At 33.1% G+C, this 19,331-nt stretch overlaps 2 protein-coding genes across 3 annotated transcripts; both read left to right on the top strand.

Annotated features, from left to right (window-relative positions):
• Positions 1-4,342: 4,342 nt before the first annotated feature.
• Positions 4,343-18,998, top strand: LOC122504611 (ring-infected erythrocyte surface antigen-like). Of its 2 annotated transcripts, XM_043615792.1 has the most exons (3): positions 11,581-11,831; positions 11,929-12,187; positions 17,807-18,998. In XM_043615792.1, exon 3 carries the CDS (start codon positions 17,810-17,812, stop codon positions 18,491-18,493), a length of 684 nt encoding a protein of 227 aa, XP_043471727.1. In that variant the 5' UTR covers positions 11,581-11,831; positions 11,929-12,187; positions 17,807-17,809; the 3' UTR covers positions 18,494-18,998. The 2 variants fall into 2 exon arrangements, with proteins under 2 accessions (XP_043471728.1, XP_043471727.1); XM_043615793.1 differs by lacking the exons at positions 11,581-11,831; positions 11,929-12,187 and adding an exon at positions 4,343-4,495.
• Positions 6,698-12,065, top strand: LOC122504619. The gene is made up of 7 exons (XM_043615802.1): positions 6,698-6,895; positions 7,379-7,652; positions 7,751-7,975; positions 8,165-8,439; positions 8,545-9,066; positions 9,502-10,840; positions 11,929-12,065. Exons 1-7 carry the CDS (start codon positions 6,698-6,700, stop codon positions 12,063-12,065), a joined length of 2,970 nt encoding a protein of 989 aa, XP_043471737.1.
• Positions 18,999-19,331: the final 333 nt, after the last annotated feature.

Raw genomic sequence — 19,331 nt, 5'->3', positions numbered from 1 at the left:
AGAAGTGGGAGTGTGAAGTGAGAGTAGGAAGTGAGAGTGGAAAGTTGAAGGTGGGAAGTGGGTGTGGGAAGTAAAAGTGGAAAATATAAGTGAGAAGTGTGATGTGAGTGTGGAATGTGAGAGTGATAAGTGAGAGGGGAATGTAAAAGGTTGGAAGTGGAAGTTGGAAGTGAGAGTGGAAGTGAAAGTGAGTAGTGAGAGTGGAAGGTGGGTGGTGAAGTAAGAGTGGAAAGTGGGAGTTAGAAGTGAGAGTGGAAAGTGGGTAGTGAAAGTGGAAGATGGGTGTGGGAAGTAAGAGTGGGAAGTGGGAGTAAAAAAAGGGAATGTGGGAAGTGAGAGTGAAAAGTGGAAGTTAAAAAGTGAGAGTGGGAAGTGGGAGTGGGAAAGTTACAGAATCGACCCCCAGACGATTGTTCGGGCGTAATCCAGCCGAGCCTCGACAATTAGTGCTGCCGCAGTACAGAATTTTTGTTTCGCCAAAGCTTGGACAAGCCACTGCGGCAAGTGCTGGCTGAGTATAGAAAAATTGTTCACAACGCTCTTTGCCAACATTGGTTTTTTGACATAAACTTGAAAAAATAATAAAAGAAATTTATGAATATTTATAAATATAAATTTATTAAAAAAATTAATGTTTTACTTTTCATTTATTTATTTTTTTTTATTAAATTTAATAATAATAATAATTTAACATAATTGTCTAATTTTATAAATAATGAATTATTTAAACAAATTAAAATTATAAACAAAATTTAAACTTTAATCTCAACAATAATTTGGTTCCTATTAAAATACTATCATACTTCTTACTATGAATAAAAAATTATTAAAAAATTACCACGTAATTTAAGAATTACGTAAAATGTTAAATGCAATAAGTAAAGTAATTTAATTTAATTATTAAAAATTTAGTTTAATTTATTTTATTTTAATTTATTATTTCTAACGTATCCCTATTTTGTTCTCATCTTTGACTCAATAATTGTATGTCTGAATGATACTGAGATATTAATACTTTACTGTACACATGTGTCGTTAGCATACTGGTTAGAGCGTCAGTCTGTTAGTCCGTAGGTCGTAGGTTCGATCGTTAGGTACTAAAATATTAAAATCAAATGCACACTTACTGTAATTGTCTATTTTTTAATTTTTAAATGTTATAAACAATTTTTTTCTACTTTATTTATTAAATCCATTGTTAGTCTCCATCTTTAATACAATTTCTTTAAGAAGAGAAATATTTTATGAATAATAACTATTTATTAATATTATTTACCATTTTGTTGTTAAATTATTTATAATTCTTAATTTACGACTAATTAATAACAATACGTAATTTATTGTGGCAATATTCTCAGCCAGCACTGGTCTAGTGCTGTGTCAGCGCTGTCTGGCAGCACTGGCAGGTAGTACTTCGCCAGCGTTAGACAGCGTTATCATTTCAGCGTTATGCCAGTACTGTCTGTCAGCGTAGCTGTTAGTACTGACAGTGCTGGCGCAATACTCCGCCAGTTGTAAATTTCCTATTGGGGAGAGTGGGGCAAGACGGAGTACACAAATTAGGCAAAAGAAAAGTGAAATAAGAGAAATTAAGAAAACTATTTAAATAAAAACTGAATAAAATAAGAGTTACCAAAAAGAAAAAAGCTTGTAAGGTTAAATCTTTAATTAGCGAAGGTAAAATGGAAAATACACCTTCCCAATAGGAAATTTACAACTGGCGGAGTACTTCGCCAGCACTGTCAGTACTGGCATAACGCTGGGATGATAACGCTGTGTAACGCTGGCGAAGTACTGCCTGCCAGTGCTGCCAGACAGCGCTGGCGCAGCACTGGACCAGTGCTGGCTAAGAATATTGCCGCAATAAATGCCGTATTGTTATTAATTAGTATTAAATTAATAATTTTAAATAATTTAACAACAAAATGGTAAATAATATTAATAAATAGTTATTATTCATAAAATATTCCTCTTTTAAATTAAATTGTATTAAAGATGGAGACTAACAATCTGTCCTCCTCCGAGGACAGAATTTTTGAAGCGAGAATTGGGATTCAGTGATCACACTGTTATAGATTGGGGCAATTTTATAAAAAAAGGCAATCTTTCTCTGGTGCCTAGACATTTCATCTACCAAATTAGGTGGTCCAGGTAAAATTGTTGAAATAGATAAAGCAAAATTTGCAAAACGGAAGTACCACCGTGGAAGAACTATTGATGGTCAGTGGCTATTTGGTGGATTTGAGCTCAGTGCTACATTACTGAGCGTCATTAAAGACAAAATAGTTGATGGAACAACAATTATATTAAAATTTTATTTCCTTTCTTGTCAAACAGCCTTTTTCAGGGCCACCATTAGATACGTGATCTTCGACCAACTAGAAAGCCAATTATACTCCCTTTTTATGACTGTTAATTCGTAAAGATGGTTCCTGAACTGAATGAACCTAAACGATTTTTTAGGTTATTATTGTTATTTAATTATTTTTTTCAACCGACAGATTGGCTCAGTCGGATAAATGCCTGGCGTTGGTGGTCGTTTAAGGACCAAGGGTATAAGTATCCTTGGTTCGCGCCCACTTGGCTTGGTATTTTTTCGGCACGTGAGACAATCTGAGCGGGAGGTTTGACGTCGAGGTATAATGATGTGCACCGTCGATTATTGTCCGGTACACACCATTAGAACTCGACTGTCGATAAACCGGTTGTACTCAGAGAGGTTTTCTACAGTTTCCCTCTTCTCTGGCGAGAAAACCCATTGACGGGTGGTCCAGGCGTAATGCGAGTACTCCTAATAAAGTCGGCTGTAGACGCAAATTAGGTTAATATATAGAAAAATTTCTAAAGTAGAATGGTTATGCTTAATCCAAAAAAAGTATCTCTCGGGGACTCTTGTCGAAGTGCGTAAGGCCAATAGGGCAGGAGTATAAACAATAAAATAAATAATTATTGTTTTCCACCCCTGTGTCTTTTATAATCATTTTTTTCATTTTCCTCCACCAAAGGTCTTTTTTTTATAAAATAAAGGATTTTCCGAAAAGTAATAATCGGAAATTTCCAAAAGCAAGAAAAGCCCTTCTACTATATTACGTTTCTATGGTTATTTTCCGTTTTTTGCGTTTTTCTCAAAAAATACTCAATTTATAAAAAAATTTCATTGAACATAAAATGTGTACCTTAGCAAGATCTACAACTTTTATGTAGAACGTTTTTCAAAATTTTTAATATTTACCGAGTAAAACGTCAAAAACCAAAAAAAATTTGTTTTACAGCCCTGGCGTTCTGTAAGTAACTTTTTCATCCTCCCCCACCGAATTCTTTAATAACTAGTTAAATTAAAGCTTTTCCAAAAGAAATTAATCATTAATCTCCAAAATTGGCAGAAGTCACGATTCTGAATAATTACCAAAAGAAGCAATGTTGGCGAAGAGCGTTGTGAACAATTTTTCTTTACTCAGCCAGCACTTGCCACCGTGGCTTGTCCAGCTTTGGCGAAACAAAAATTCTGTATTGCGCCAGCACTTATTGTCGAGGCTCGGCTAGACTACGGCCGAACAATAGTCTGAGTACTAAGCCAGTGGTGAACATCGGCCCTACACTGGCATTTCCCATTGGGCTTTTCTCTATTGTAATGGTTATTATTTAGACTCAAATGAAGGGTGAGCTGCATGTTCTGTCTGCGGCCAATGGGCTTTGTGCAGTTGTTCTGGTGTCGATGTCGAAGATAAAGATGCAACCTTTACTTGTAAAATTTGTCGACAGAAATAGGTTGCTTTCTTGAGTATCCCATCTATACCCCTTAGGGTATCCCATCTTGCCCGCCGGTGGGGCAAGATGGGAAGATTTGCAATTTTTTCCATATTATTAATTTTATGCTTTTTTAAGAAACATATGGCCTTTGTACGCCTTTATTACGAAAAACTGATTTCCAAAGATGGTTATTAAATAAAATAATAAAATATATATTCGATAATTTTCGTTTTTTTGCGCTTTAAACCTTAAGTACCCCGTATTGACCCACTCTCCCCTACTCAGGGAAATAAAAGTAAAAAATTGACAAAATTCTTAAATACTTGGTGAATAAAATAAAAAAAAGGAAAAAAGTTTATTTGTGTGTAATAAGAACAAGTTGTGTATTTCATGATTATTTAGCTTCCTCAATATAATATATACCAATTTTTTATTTTAGAATAATTATTTTAAAGTGTTAAGATAAAATTTCAAAAAATGCAAAATTTCTTTTTTTTGTGAAAAATAAAAATTGTAACACGGTGTTACAAATTCTCCCGCGTATGTCGCGAATAAGGCGATTGAACCCGGAAACGGCCGAAGGGCCTCGAGGGTGTCAATCGCCGAATTCGCGAGCAGACGCGACACTTGTTGTCTGATCTCTCCCTACGCAACACCTCGTGGTTTTCTGTTCGTCTACATTGATTCCCCGGTGACTGTTTATACATCGAGATAGTGTGATCTACTGGTGGAAGCACTCAGTAACGTAAGTTGAATAAATAATTCATTTATTTGTAAACTGGTGTCTCATTTCTTTCCTTTCCTCCCCCTCTTTTCCCCCTTATAATTGGAAATACGGGCAACCAATTATAAATTGACGCCCAACGTAAAAATCCACCTTTCCCATTTCCTTTCTGTAAAGAAATACTTTTGCTTCAACATCTTCGTTTGTTGAAATTTCCAAAATAATTTTTCTTCATCTTCGTTTGTTGAAAATCCCCAGAAAATTCATTTATTTTTCATCATTTTTTAATTGTTGAAAATTCCACCTGTCACCTCATGGTCACCTAACCTCGAAACCAAATCTTTTCTTTTCCTGTTTCCCATATTTAATTGTTTATCTTATGTTTTATGCATGAATATTATTGATCTTGACATTACTGTAAACATTTTTGTATTGTATTAATTGACAATTGTGACAAAATTTCTTTGTGACGGACGCAGACAAGACAAAATTTCTGTGAAAAAGTGCGCGTAAAGACCGGTAAAAATTAATCGTGAAAAATTCTTTGAAATCGTGACTAAATTCGTGAAAATTAGCGAAAATTAGTGAAAATTATTGAAAAAACGGAAAATAAAATCAAGAATTAAAAAGAAAAAGTGAATTTATCGATTATTTTTGAGAGAAAATTTTGTCGTTGTAAGACGCCGGTTTGTTTTGTTTTCGTGATCAAGGTCGTGTGTAACTTGGAAAAAAAAATAGTAAACACGAAAAGTTTCGCGATTAATCCGAAAATAATTTTGTCAAGTTAGAAATAAAATTAGTATACCGGGTGACAAATAAAATTGAATGAAATAAGTCGAGAAAATAAGATTTTGGAAAATCAAGACTTATACCGGGTGTCTCTAAAGTTTAAACTTAGAATAAAAACTTAGGAAATTTTTGACACGGTAACCGACTTATACCGGGTGTTACTTTTTATACGGTAGTGCGATAAAGTATAGATGCAATTGTAAAATATCGTTAAAAGTTAATAACAATTGTAAGGATCTAAATTTCATGTATATGTAAAAGTATATTTGTGCGATAATGAAATTGTGAGACGGACACTCGAGCAAAAAGAAAAGAGGTGTTTCCTCGATTTGCCGAAAATCAACGTTTGTTCCCGAATCGTCACTCGTCGTATATATAAATGAAATGAGTGGGGACAGGCATGAAGACGAGAATGATTGAGACCAGTTTATAAAATTATAGTCCAGCGTTTAGGACGTTTTTCTTTCGCCATTTTTAATGTCTCGCGCAGAACCTTAAGGTAAAAGAAAAATTGATATTGTGAAAATAAGTGAGATAAAATGATTCAATTTTGTGATTGAAGGAAAAATATTATCAATAATTGTATGTTCATTTAGAGTGGCGAATTTATACAAATGGCAGAAAGTTTATATTCGAAGAGTCTTCCCTAACTTTTATTGACGGCGAACCAGAGCAACAATTCGATCTCCTGATCAGCGTGCATCAGAATATAAGCTGTGGAGAAGAATTTTAATTTATACTCTGATGAATTCGTAAATTGGGTATGCATACTTTGACTGGGAACAAGGCTCAACATCATCTCGTCCTCTCACCTAAAAAAACGTTCGACTAAAGGAAAAATCTTTATCGATATTGGTCCGTATATTGTCTTTATATTTTGTATTCTTTCTCATGAGAATTCACTTAAAATCTCAATGATTTGCGCATTTCTTATTTTTTAACATTAAATTTTATATTGTATTTATTGGGATATCTATGTTTGTTTGTATGTGTGTGTTGTGTGAATGATAAAATCTATGTATTTGATGACTTTTTAAATTGATTATTATAAATTCAAGCTTGATTTCTATTGGATAAAATAAATTGTTCTATTAATTCATTTATTCTGCTATTTTTTTAAATTTATTTATAATATTTTAATTATTGAGTCTTTTTATGAAAAGTTATTTTATTTAATTCATGTTTCTTTTCGATTTTAACATAAAGCAATATTTAATGGTTACATTTTTGGCGCTCAACGTGAAGGGCACAATAGAGGTTGTCCGTTTAATTAAAATTTTATTTTGTATTTGTCAAGAAATATTATCAGTTATAAGTAGATATATGAAAACAAGGTCGAAGGAAGGAACTTTGTTGACAGGTTTGGAGACGATTAAGAAAATTAAAAATAAATTTAATAGAAATCAAGTAATTATTGAAAATATTAATATTGAAATGGCTGAGCAGGGGAATATGGAGTTATTGAACGAAATGAATGTAGATCAACTCCGTGAGGAAGTAACTAGATTGCATCAATTGAATGTAGCACAAAATAATCAATTAGATGTTTTAAGACAACAAATTGCCAATAATAATGGAAATGGTGGCAATAATGTCGTTCAGGCTTTAATTGATGGATTACGATCTCTTAATGTTGATTTAAAACCCCCTAAATTTTTGGAATCAGATAATCCAAATTATTTTTTAGAAAAATTAGACAAATTTTTTACTGTTAAAAGGATAAATAATAATAATTCTTTGGACATGGTAGAAAATTCTTTTGATGGAAGAGTTCGAGTTTGGTTCGGAACACAGAGGGATTTATTCGAGGATTATGATGATTTTAAAAATAAATTTTTAGATGAATTTTACTCTGTGCCTATTCGTGTAAAAATAAAGGCTAAATGGCTTGCTAAAAAATTTGATACAAATCAGGGAAATATTCATTCATATTTTTTGAATCAAGTTCAGGAGGCCCAATATTTTTTGCCAAAAATTGAAAATTTTGAAATGCACTATACTATTATATCTCAAATGCCTTCGCGTGCTAGGGAAGCATTGGCCACGGTTGATTTTTCTGATTTTAATAAAATATGTCAAGCTTTAACTCAATTAGATCTTTCTTTTAATGATAAGATAAATAATCAAAGAAAACAGAATAATTCGAATACGAATAATAATGAAAATAAAAATCAATTAAAATCTAATAAACATGAACAAAATAGAACATCAGTAAATTGTCATCAAGTAGATGGTATAATACAATGGCCAAATGTTTCCCTACACAAGTGTAATAATTGCGCGGGGCCCTCGCCTTCGTCGAGATTGATGGAAAATCGAGTCGCTATACAACTACCGGATACTAGAATACCCCCTCCCTCATTGGGCTCTGAACGTTTTGGATTGTCTCGTGATCAACATAGCGCCGACCATTTAAACGGGTTTTAGGCGCGATGTTATCAGTCAAAACTTCGCGCCAATGTTTATATGACGAATTTGCAAATTTAGATAAAGATCTTGATAAAGAGAATGATATTAATGGAAATAAAAAATTATCGCGAATTCCTCTCTGTCCTCGAATTATTCTTACAATTTTTTCTGTGCCTATTCCGGCTTTGATCGATACCGGTAGTCAAATTTCTGCGATTTCGGAGAATTTTTATCAGTATTTGTCTTTGCACGGTAAACTAACGGAACTTCCTGTGTCAAATTTGTCATTGTTTACGGCTATTGGTAAAAAACCAACTAATATTAAAAAACAAATTATGCTCGAAATATTTTTGGGAGAAAATAAATATTTATTTTATTTTTTGATTGTGCCTAATCTTTCAAATTCGATTATCCTTGGCAATGATTGGTTAATTGCTAATGGAGTCCTTATTGATTATGAAAATAATGATTTTATAATTAATGGATTTCAAGTGCCAAAGGATATTATCAGATTTGATAAGATACCTTATGAAAGTTTAACTCTCTCGGAATTTCAAGATGGAATTAAATATATTCAAACAATTGGTATAGAAAGCAACATTCAACTAAATAACAATTTTAAAAAGCAGGGGAATAATTGTTTAATAAATGATAGTGTTGAGATAGATTTTGAAGGTTGTTTGGAAAATTTATTTTGTTTGAATGATTCAGATCTTTATGAGAATAGAGAGATGTTTATTTTTCGAAAGGAACCGGAGGAACAAAAGGTTGAAGTGGGGAATGTTTTTTGTGATAAAGTAGATTATTTTCAAGTTGATAATGACTGTTCTGACGATCTCGATTCTTTAAATGAAAATTATAATGAAATTCAGGATTCGAATAATTTTATTGAGGGTTTACGATCTATTATTGACTCAGTTTCTCATTTGAGCGAAGAGGAAAAAAAAGTTTTTATAGAGAGAATGTCGAGATTTGAAAAATTATTTACTCCGAAATATGAGAGCGCTGATACTTTTGAGTACGAATTAAAAATAAAGCCGCATAAAACGTATATTCGAAAAAGTTATCCGATTCCGTGGAAACATCGTGAGCCTGTAGGAAAGCAAATGCAAAAAATGCTTGACCTTAAAATAATTGAAAGAGCAGATTGTTCGTATTGCAGTCCCCTTAGAATTGTTATAAAAGATGACGGTACCGTACGAATATGTCTCGATGCTCGCTTCATTAATGAGATAATTGAAGATGATCATGAGTCACCCCCTTTGATTAATGAACTGTTACAGAAATATTATGGTGTTACATTTATTTCGACTACTGATCTTGCAACCGGATATTGGCAGATACCCCTGCATCCCAATAGCCGGAAATATACAGCTTTTGTTTACGACTCGAAGGTATACCAATTTTGCCGATTGCCTTTTGGTTTAAAGACGGCTGGCTCAGCTTTCATTCGCGCTTTAAATTTTGCTTTAGGTGATAAATTTCGTGATGTCCTCTCAATGTATATAGATGATTTTTTGATAGCCACGAGGGGATCTTTTTATGATCATTTACATGCGTTGGAGGGAATTTTTGATGTTTTACAAAAAAAGAACTTCACATTAAAGTTGAGTAAATCGTTATTTTTTAAAAAAAAAATCAATTTTTTGGGACACCAGTTGTCTATTGATGGGATAACTCCGCGAACAGATAAACTCGAAATTATAAAAAATTTTCAGGTGCCAAAAAATCGGCGCGAATTACAACAGTTTTTGGGAATATGTACATATTATCGCCATTTTACAGTATCACATTCGAATTTATTGGAACCTTTTCGTGTTTTGTTAAAGGAAAAAAATCCTTGGGAATGGACCAGTCAACATGACGAAGCTTTTAAAATAATGAAACTTGCTTTTGTAAATAGTGTGAAACTTAGTCATCATATACCAAATTCTATGTATAAATTGCAAACCGATGCGTCAGATATAGGAATAAGTGGAGTTTTATACCAATTTGATCACGAAAATAATCCTCGAATAGTCTCTCTCGTTAGTAGGTGTTTGAATTCGGCGGAAGTAAATTATACGACGACCGAAAAGGAGCTTTTGGCGATCGTTTACTCTATAACGAAATTACGAACTTATTTACTGGGTGAGAAATTCGAGGTTATTACTGATCATAAGGGTCTTACCTTTTTACACACAACCTGCTATCAAAGTTCACGATTAATCCGATGGTCTATTATTTTACAGCAATATAATTATAATGTTTCCTATTGTCAGGGAAAGGATAATATTATTGCCGATTTTTTTAGTCGAAACCCCAGGGGTAAATTCGAGGATGTCATGCAAAATTATTTAAGTATCGATGTTGTAAATGTATGTCATGATTTTGATGCTGAATTCTGTGTAAATCAAATCTCTTATGATGTTGATTTGGAGAATTCATTAAAAAATCTGGCAGATTTGCAGCATCAAGATGAATTTGCTATGAGTATTTTTGATCGAATAAAGATTGGCAAAGCTGAAGAGTGTTATTTGTCGTATAATCGTGTTTTGTTTCGGATGGATAAGTTTCTTAAATTGTGTCAAGTTTTCATTCCTGCTGTTCTTACTAAGAGATTAATCGATTGTGTCCACTCCAAACTTGGACATCCGGGTGTTTATAAAACCTTGATGTATTTAAAACAATTTTACTTTTGGAAAGGAATGGGTAAACAGGTAAAAAATCAAGTTTTGTCGTGTGATTTATGCCAACGAGTAAAGTGCCTGAATAAAAAAATGGAGGGGGAATATAGATTGGTGCAATCAACTGAACCGGGTGATTTAGTAAGTGTAGATTTTTTCGGGCCCCTTCCTCGATCAATAGGTGGTTTACAATATATTTTTGTAGTCTTAGACGTATTTTCAAAATACGTCAAACTTTATCCTATTAAAAAAGAAACTACCGAAATCGTCTTAAAGAAATTGCGTGAATCATACTTTCCCGAGATGGGTAAACCCAAAAGAATTTTAGCAGATCACGGTTCACAATTTACATCAAAAAAATGGAGTAATTGTCTCAGTAAACTTGAAGTCAAGGTCATTTTTTCCTCTATTCGTCATCCTCAGGGCAATCCCGTTGAGAGAGTAATGAGGGAGTTGGGTCGATTTTTTCGAACGTTATGTTCTGAGCGTCATACACGCTGGGGTAAGCATATTTCGGAAATCGAATTTTTTTTAAATATAACCACTCATCACAGTACGGGATTTTCTCCTTTGGAATTACATTTTGGAGAAAGGCCTTCTGATATGATTCAACAAATAATAAGTTTCCCGGAAACCGAATCTTTGAATAAAGAAATGAAAATTATGCTCGCTCGTGAAAAAATTAATAAAAGTTTCAATAAACGAGCTCGAACTCAGAAATCGTGGTCCCATGTTGTTTTGCATGAAGGTGATCATGTTTTATTGTCTATTCCTAAACAATCTGATGCCCTCAAGAAATTAACAAAAAAATTTTTTCATATATTTTACGGTCCGTATCAGATAACAAGATGTTTCGATAATAATGCTTTCGAACTCGGATATATTGATGACCCGACAAAAATTCTTGGCATTTATAATCGCTTCAATTTAAAAAAATATCGATCGCCTGAGTCACAGTAAATGACAAGTGTTGTCATCATTTCAATTATTACCATATGATTAGATTATATCATTTATGTGTAAGTAGTCGACAATTGTAAATGTATGTCAGGACTTCTCTTTTTGCGTATCGATATATATATATTTTTTTTTAAATTTGTATGTAGGAAAGAATCATTTTGTGTATGGTATGGAGAGTTTATGAATTCCGTTTTTAAGTTTTTTGAATGAATAAGTATTTTGTTTCGACGTAACTTTGTTTAGTCTAAACAAAGGGGAATATTGTAAGGATCTAAATTTCATGTATATGTAAAAGTATATTTGTGCGATAATGAAATTGTGAGACGGACACTCGAGCAAAAAGAAAAGAGGTGTTTCCTCGATTTGCCGAAAATCAACGTTTGTTCCCGAATCGTCACTCGTCGTATATATAAATGAAATGAGTGGGGACAGGCATGAAGACGAGAATGATTGAGACCAGTTTATAAAATTATAGTCCAGCGTTTAGGACGTTTTTCTTTCGCCATTTTTAATGTCTCGCGCAGAACCTTAAGGTAAAAGAAAAATTGATATTGTGAAAATAAGTGAGATAAAATGATTCAATTTTGTGATTGAAGGAAAAATATTATCAATAATTGTATGTTCATTTAGAGTGGCGAATTTATACAAATGGCAGAAAGTTTATATTCGAAGAGTCTTCCCTAACTTTTATTGACGGCGAACCAGAGCAACAATTCGATCTCCTGATCAGCGTGCATCAGAATATAAGCTGTGGAGAAGAATTTTAATTTATACTCTGATGAATTCGTAAATTGGGTATGCATACTTTGACTGGGAACAAGGCTCAACATCATCTCGTCCTCTCACCTAAAAAAACGTTCGACTAAAGGAAAAATCTTTATCGATATTGGTCCGTATATTGTCTTTATATTTTGTATTCTTTCTCATGAGAATTCACTTAAAATCTCAATGATTTGCGCATTTCTTATTTTTTAACATTAAATTTTATATTGTATTTATTGGGATATCTATGTTTGTTTGTATGTGTGTGTTGTGTGAATGATAAAATCTATGTATTTGATGACTTTTTAAATTGATTATTATAAATTCAAGCTTGATTTCTATTGGATAAAATAAATTGTTCTATTAATTCATTTATTCTGCTATTTTTTTAAATTTATTTATAATATTTTAATTATTGAGTCTTTTTATGAAAAGTTATTTTATTTAATTCATGTTTCTTTTCGATTTTAACATAAAGCAATATTTAATGGTTACACAATTAATAAACAAATTGAAATTAATTGTTGATAATAAAGGAAAATTAATTTTTTTTTTGTTTTTCGATATTATACAGTTAAGAAGAAAATAAAACTTTTTGCAACGTATACCGGGTGTGTCAAAAGTATCGATTTAAACTTTTTAGTGTTTTTCGGAAAATGAACGTGTAATAATTTTTTTTAAGCACAAAATAAACAGATACGGTAAATCTCGAGAAAATTGAAGAAAATTAGTTCGAACATTTGTGATTTAGCAATAGAAGCTTTTTCTCACATAGAGTTCATGACGTTGAACAATAATTAGCGGAAAATTTTTTCTTTTTGCGTAAGTTGAAATTTGTAGAATAGATTAAATAACGATTTAAACTTATTTCTAATTTTTCAAAATTGAGTCACAAATGCAGTCGAGACGTGGATTACCATTGGATACAAGAAAAATTCGGGAAAATAAGAAAACAGAAAATATGTCAGGAAGCGAAACGGAAACGGCGAGCGAAACAGAATCCCCCCACCAAAATGTTGCAAAAGGAAAGTCGCAAATTTTGGAAGCCACAATAGAAAAGCAAAATGCAATGATTCACTCATTGACACTCATTGACATGATGCCCCCAGAAAGATTGCAATTTTTGAATTCCAATCAATCTTTGCCCCTCCCCAGCGAAGCGAGACAAGTCACAGCGAACACATCTCTGCCATTGCCCGGACAGAGAAACCAAGTAAAGCCCCCCAAACCAGAATCAATACTACAACAATACTTAAAAACGATTAAGAAAACGGTTGTAGATATTGAAAAAGATTAGGAAAATGTCACAGAAAATTTGTTAGGAAAATTATCGGAAAATGTGACGGAAAATTTTCCAGGAAAATCAAAAGACGGAACTTTTGATATTAATTCGTTTTTAGGGACAAATAACCAAATGATTAAAAGTAGGAACGAATTAACAGCATACGATGAAATGCTGAGAAATGAAAGGGAAAAATTGCGTGAAAAAGAAAAACGATTAGAGATCGAACATAGGAAAATTGTGCAAGAAAAATACAAACCCTTAGCACATAGTTCGGTAAATATAAATAATCAAAATAACAGCGATTCGGAAGATAGTTTTCGAACAAAAATAGATCAATATTTCGACTCAGATAAACGCGAAATTAGGGAAAAAAGACAAAATGTCCAATTTAAAAGCAAAAATCAGGAAATTAACTATGAATGGCCGAACGATAGTGAAATAGAAATCAAGAACGAACCCAAAAAGTTAGGAACTGTTCCGAAAGGGAAAAATATTAATTTTAATCGGGAATTAAAAGAAAAATCAACCGAGTTAGATCAGTTCAAAAATGAAATATCGATACGCGATAAGGAATTAAATCAACTTAGATTGGAATTAGACCGAATGAAAATTGCGATGAAAAATTTAACGAAAAGTAAAAATCCAAATTTCGAAGAAAATTTCACGGAAAGTACGGAAATTGAAAATCCAAATGCCCAAGTCGACAACAACCGACATTTTGGAAATTTCAATAATCATTTTCCTTTTGGCATGTTACAAACACCTTAACAAATCATGTCAAATTGGCCAGTTAAATTTCATAATAACAAAACGAACAACACAGTGCAATTTCTAGAAGAATTGTATAGATTCATGCGAGGTTATGAAATCCCGGAAAGTCGTGTATTAGAAAACATAGACGTAGTATTAGCAGACGAAGCCCTTGAATGGTGTAGGACGGTTAGAAACAATTGGTTTTCTTTACAAGATTTTCGTGAAGAATTCGAAAGAACATTTTTAGACGAAAAGTTCTACGAGGAAATTAACACGAAAATCAAATATTGCAATCAGAAAGAGGGCGAAGAAATTCGAACCTTTTTGATTGGAATAAGAAAACTATTCGGAAAATTAAACCCACGAAAAGGTCTACACTGGGAATTACGTCGTGCATATGAAAATTTGCGTCTCGAGTACAAGATGTACATTCAAAGAAACGATTTTAAAACGTTTGAGGAACTAGAAAGTTTAGGTAAAGAATTTGAAATTGAAAGAAATAAGTCTAAAATTCGCGGACAATATTTGAAAATAACAACGGATAAAAACTCGTCTAATGATAAATCGAAGCAAACTACGAATCAGGGAAATAACGGAAATTCTAGAAAGTTTGGTGGAAACTCGAGATTCCAATCAAATTCTTCTGGAAATTATCGAAAAATTCTATGGCGATTGGAAATAAATTTCGTATACCGTTAAACACGAAATGGATTAATTTCAAAAACAACGCGATAATGAACAACAATATGCAGGAAAAAATATTGCGAGAATCGAGTTGTTTAGATAAAACCGAATTTTGTTCAGGACTAGTCGAATTGTCCGAGGAAGAACAAGAATTTTTAAATAAATTTTTAAAAGTTAGATTAGCGCCCCCCGAGGAAATTTTGAAAGCTACTCATTTGACTGAACTCGTAATTGACACGCAGGGTACAGCGCCGATAAATCAAAGATATTATTATGTTTCGCCGAAAATTAAGGAGGAAATAATTAAGGAAATTAAAAGAATGTTACGCGAAGGTATTATCGAGCCAAGTAATAGCAATTGGTCGAATCCAATTGTTATGATAAAGAAAGCGAACGGAACATACAGATTGTGCCTAGACTTTCGGAAAGTCAACGCAGTCACAAAAAAAGATCTGTATCCGGTTCCGTTAATGGCCGAAATTTGAGATATGCTCAGAGCCGCGAAATATATCTCTAAGGTCGATTTAAAGTGGGCGTATAATCAAATCCCATTGAGTGAAGAGTCCAAGGAAAAATCGGCTTTCGTTGTTCCTGGTTTTGGAATGTTCCAATACAAGCGAATGCCGTTTGGACTTTGCAATGCTCCCGCAACGTTCCAGCGGTTAATGGACAAAATTATTACGCCTGACCTTAAACCAAAAGTTTTCTGTTACCTCGACGACATAATTATAGTTTCTCAAACGTTTGACGAACACATGAAATATCTGGAAATAGTATTAGGAAAATTGAAAGAAGCAGGGTTGACAGTTAATTTTGAAAAAAGTGAATTCGGTTGTGCGGAGGTAAAATACCTAGGTTTCGTAGTTAACGAAAGAGGACTGCAAATCGATGACGACAAAGTCAAACCAATTCGAGAATTTCCGACTCCTAAAACTATTAAACAGTTACAACGTTTTATAGGAATGGTTAGCTGGTACCGACGATTTATTCCACATTTCGCTGAAATAATTGAACCTTTGCAAAAATTACTACGGAAAAATGTAAAATGGACTTGGAACGAAAATCAGGAAATAGAAAAATTAAAACTGATCGAGTTGTTGACGACAGCTCCGATCTTAGACCCCCTTGATTTTCAACACACTTTCATACTAGAAACTGACGCAAGTGACACGGGTCTAGGCGCAGTTTTGACACAAGACATTGACATTCTCGCGGTGAAAACGTTCATAGGAAAATTTCGACAATATTTAGAAGGTAGTCATTTTAAAGTAATAACTGATCACATTGCTTTAAAATGGTTACACAATTTGAAAAATCCTACAGGACGCTTGGTGAGATGGGCGTTGGAACTATCGGAACATGATTTCGAAATAATATATCGAAAAGGTTCAGCGAACGTAGTTCCAGACGCGTTGTCAAGAATATTCGAAGAAAAACAAGAAATTTCCGAGGAAATAAAAATCGAAAATAATGAAAATCAAACAGAAAATAGTTGGTATAAAACAAAAATGAGATTAGTAGAATCAAAACCCCAAGAACACGAAAATTAGCGAATTAGAGACAAACAATTATATTTTCATAGACCCGATCCGTTAAAATCACCCCTCCTTAAAGATGAAAATCCATGGAAATTAGTTATTCCGGAAAATTTGAGAAAACAGGTATTAGTCGAAAATCATGATAACGTGCAAGCAGGACACCTTGGTGTGGAGAAAACTTTCCATAGAATTTCCGAAAATTTTTTCTGGCCTGGAATGTACACGGAAATAGTAAAATATATTCGAAAATGTAAAATTTGCCAACAGACAAAAGCAAATAACAAACCGAAAATAGGACCAATGGGTAAACGAATCGTGGAGGAACCATGGACGATGGTTGCTTCAGATATAATAGGCCCATTACCCTTATCGAAAAATAGGAACAAAAATATTTTAGTATTTCTGGACATTTTCACAAAATGGGTGGAAATAATTCCAATTAAGAAGGCAGACGGAAAAACTATCGAAGCAGAGTTTCATAAAAGAGTAATTTCCAGATGGGGAACACCCAGAATTTTAGTTTCCGACAATGGCACGGAATATGCCAATAAATTGATACGGGAAATGTCGGAAAAATTCGGAATAAGACACTCTTTTACACCAAAGTACTACCCGCAAGCAAACCCGACCGAAAGGACCAATAGATCGATTAAAACGGCTATTAAGGCTTATTTAGATAAGGAACAGAATCTTTGGGATAAAGACATCGACGATCTACAATTTGCTTTAAATACCTCGAAACATTCCTCAACTAATTTCACCCCAGCTTTCCTCAATTTAGGTCGTGAACTTCAACCTTTTCAAACACTGAAAAAAGATTTCGAAAATCCGGACGAAATTGAATTTCAGGAAGTTGACAAGTGGACAGAAAGACTGAGACGCTTACAAATTATTAAGGACGAAGTTCAACGAAATTTGGATAAAGCGAACGAAAAACAAGCGAAATATTACAATTTGCGTAGGAGAAAATTAGAATTCGAAGTAGGAGATCTAGTCTAGAAGAAAGACAAATCTCTTTCCAGCAAAGATCTAGGAATTGCGCGAAAATTGAAAAAAGATTTCGAAGGCCCATATAAAATAATTCGAAAAATTTCCCCCACAATGTACGAATTAGGGAAAATTCGCGGAAAATCAATAGGATCGTGGAATATAAATGATTTGCGAAAATTCGTAAATAACGAAAATTAGGAAAAATTTCCAGGAAAATATAGAAAATTCCTAGAAAATTAGTAGAAAATTTAAAGAAAATTAATTAAGAATAATACGAAACCTTAAAGAAAATTGAACGAAAATGAAGTAAAATTAAATTACAATTGTAAGAAAATTACTGTAGGAAACGAAACGAAAATTGTAGGAAAATCAAAAAACAAAAACTTGATAAAATTGAAACAAGTATTCTTTCTATTCTGGATACAAGAAACAATTATTTTTATTTGTTTTACATTAACGAATGTGAAGTAAAATGAAGGTTAATTTTTCTTTGCAGAAAATGACAGTCTACGCGAAAACCTGGGAAGAATACGCCAAAGGAGAAATCCGACTTGCAAAATGGCAACAGAAAAACGAATTGGAACAAAGCATAGAACGATTAGAAAAAGAAATCATATGGGAGGAAAAATCCTTAATCAACAAAAAAACGACACTCCAAAGACTACAAATATCATTGACAAAATTAAATAGAGAAATAAGAAACAATGAAATATTAAAAGAAGAAAATTCATCCGAAGATTCCTCCTATGACTCATCAGACGACTCGACAAGCTCTAAAAAAATTACAATCTACGAACGAAGCATCCAGGAAAACATCGAGGAAATTATCGAAGAAAATATCGTGGGAAATATCAAGGATAACGTTCAGGAAAACATCGAGGAAATTATCGAAGAAAATATCGTGGGAAATATCGAGGATAACGTCAAAGAAAATATCGAGGAAATCATCGGAGAAAATATCGTGGAAAACATCCAGGAAAATATCGAGGAAAATTTGGAGGAAATAATCGAAAACAATATCGAAGAAAATTTGGAGGAAATTAACGAAAATAACATCGAAGAAGACCAAAATAGAGAAACAATAGAAGACGACCAACCAGAGGAAATAGATGCGACCGACGCGCTAAAATCGAGAAAAACTGGGAAGAAAAATCGAGCCAAGAAAGAGAATGGAAGGAGTTGAAAGAGGCCAATCAGAGGGAACTCGAGGAGTTTCTAGAAAATCTTAACAAAAACTAGAAATAAAACAAAAGTCAAAGTCTATTACACGGAAAAAAAATCAGCCTAATAATGCATGGAGTCTATTGGTTCGATTTTTACATGAGCCCATTTTGCAAATATCACACAGGAGTTTACTAAAAATGCATGGCTTTTGTGACTTTTGCCACAGCACCATGCGAAAATAGGATGGATTCCAAGCTAATCACGCATGGTAATGTGCGTGCAATATACACAACAGACGCTCATGTGTTTTTAGCCTAGTATTTTTTTCCGTGTATAAAGTCCAACTTTCTTTTTTCTCTCAGTCAAAGCAGTTTTTTTTACGTTATAACGGACATGTACAATATTTACTGTACCTTCGTAAGACTTATGACACTTGTATCCTTATTTTTTTTCTTATTATTTCTTTGCAAAATTTTTCTCATCACATTATTTTTCTTTTCTCAAGATTAATTACACAAATCGGTTAATATCAATCCTGTACACAAAATAGTACAATAAACTACAAATTAAAGCAAATTCTATTTATATTTTTTCTCTCCGCACTTAAAACGAATATTCAAATCATGAATAAAATAAAAATGAAAAGAGATAAACTTTTATGTTTAATTTTTTTTTTGGGTTAGTAGAAAATTTTTTTGGAATGTTACAGGAAACAATGGACAACAACGAAGTCTGGAGCTGCAGATTCTGCAAAAAGGACATATGGAAAACCCATTATATAATCCATGATGAATTCTGCAATAAGAGAAATCTCAAAGCACGAGCAGGATACTGCGAGCCGGCGGAAAATGGGACAA

Source organism: Leptopilina heterotoma, unplaced genomic scaffold (assembly GCF_015476425.1).
Source record: "Leptopilina heterotoma isolate Lh14 unplaced genomic scaffold, ASM1547642v1 Lhet_307, whole genome shotgun sequence".
Classification (NCBI taxonomy): domain Eukaryota; kingdom Metazoa; phylum Arthropoda; class Insecta; order Hymenoptera; family Figitidae; genus Leptopilina; species Leptopilina heterotoma.
The sequence above is the reverse complement of the archived record's forward strand: the minus strand, read 5'-3'. Positions and strand labels throughout refer to the sequence as shown.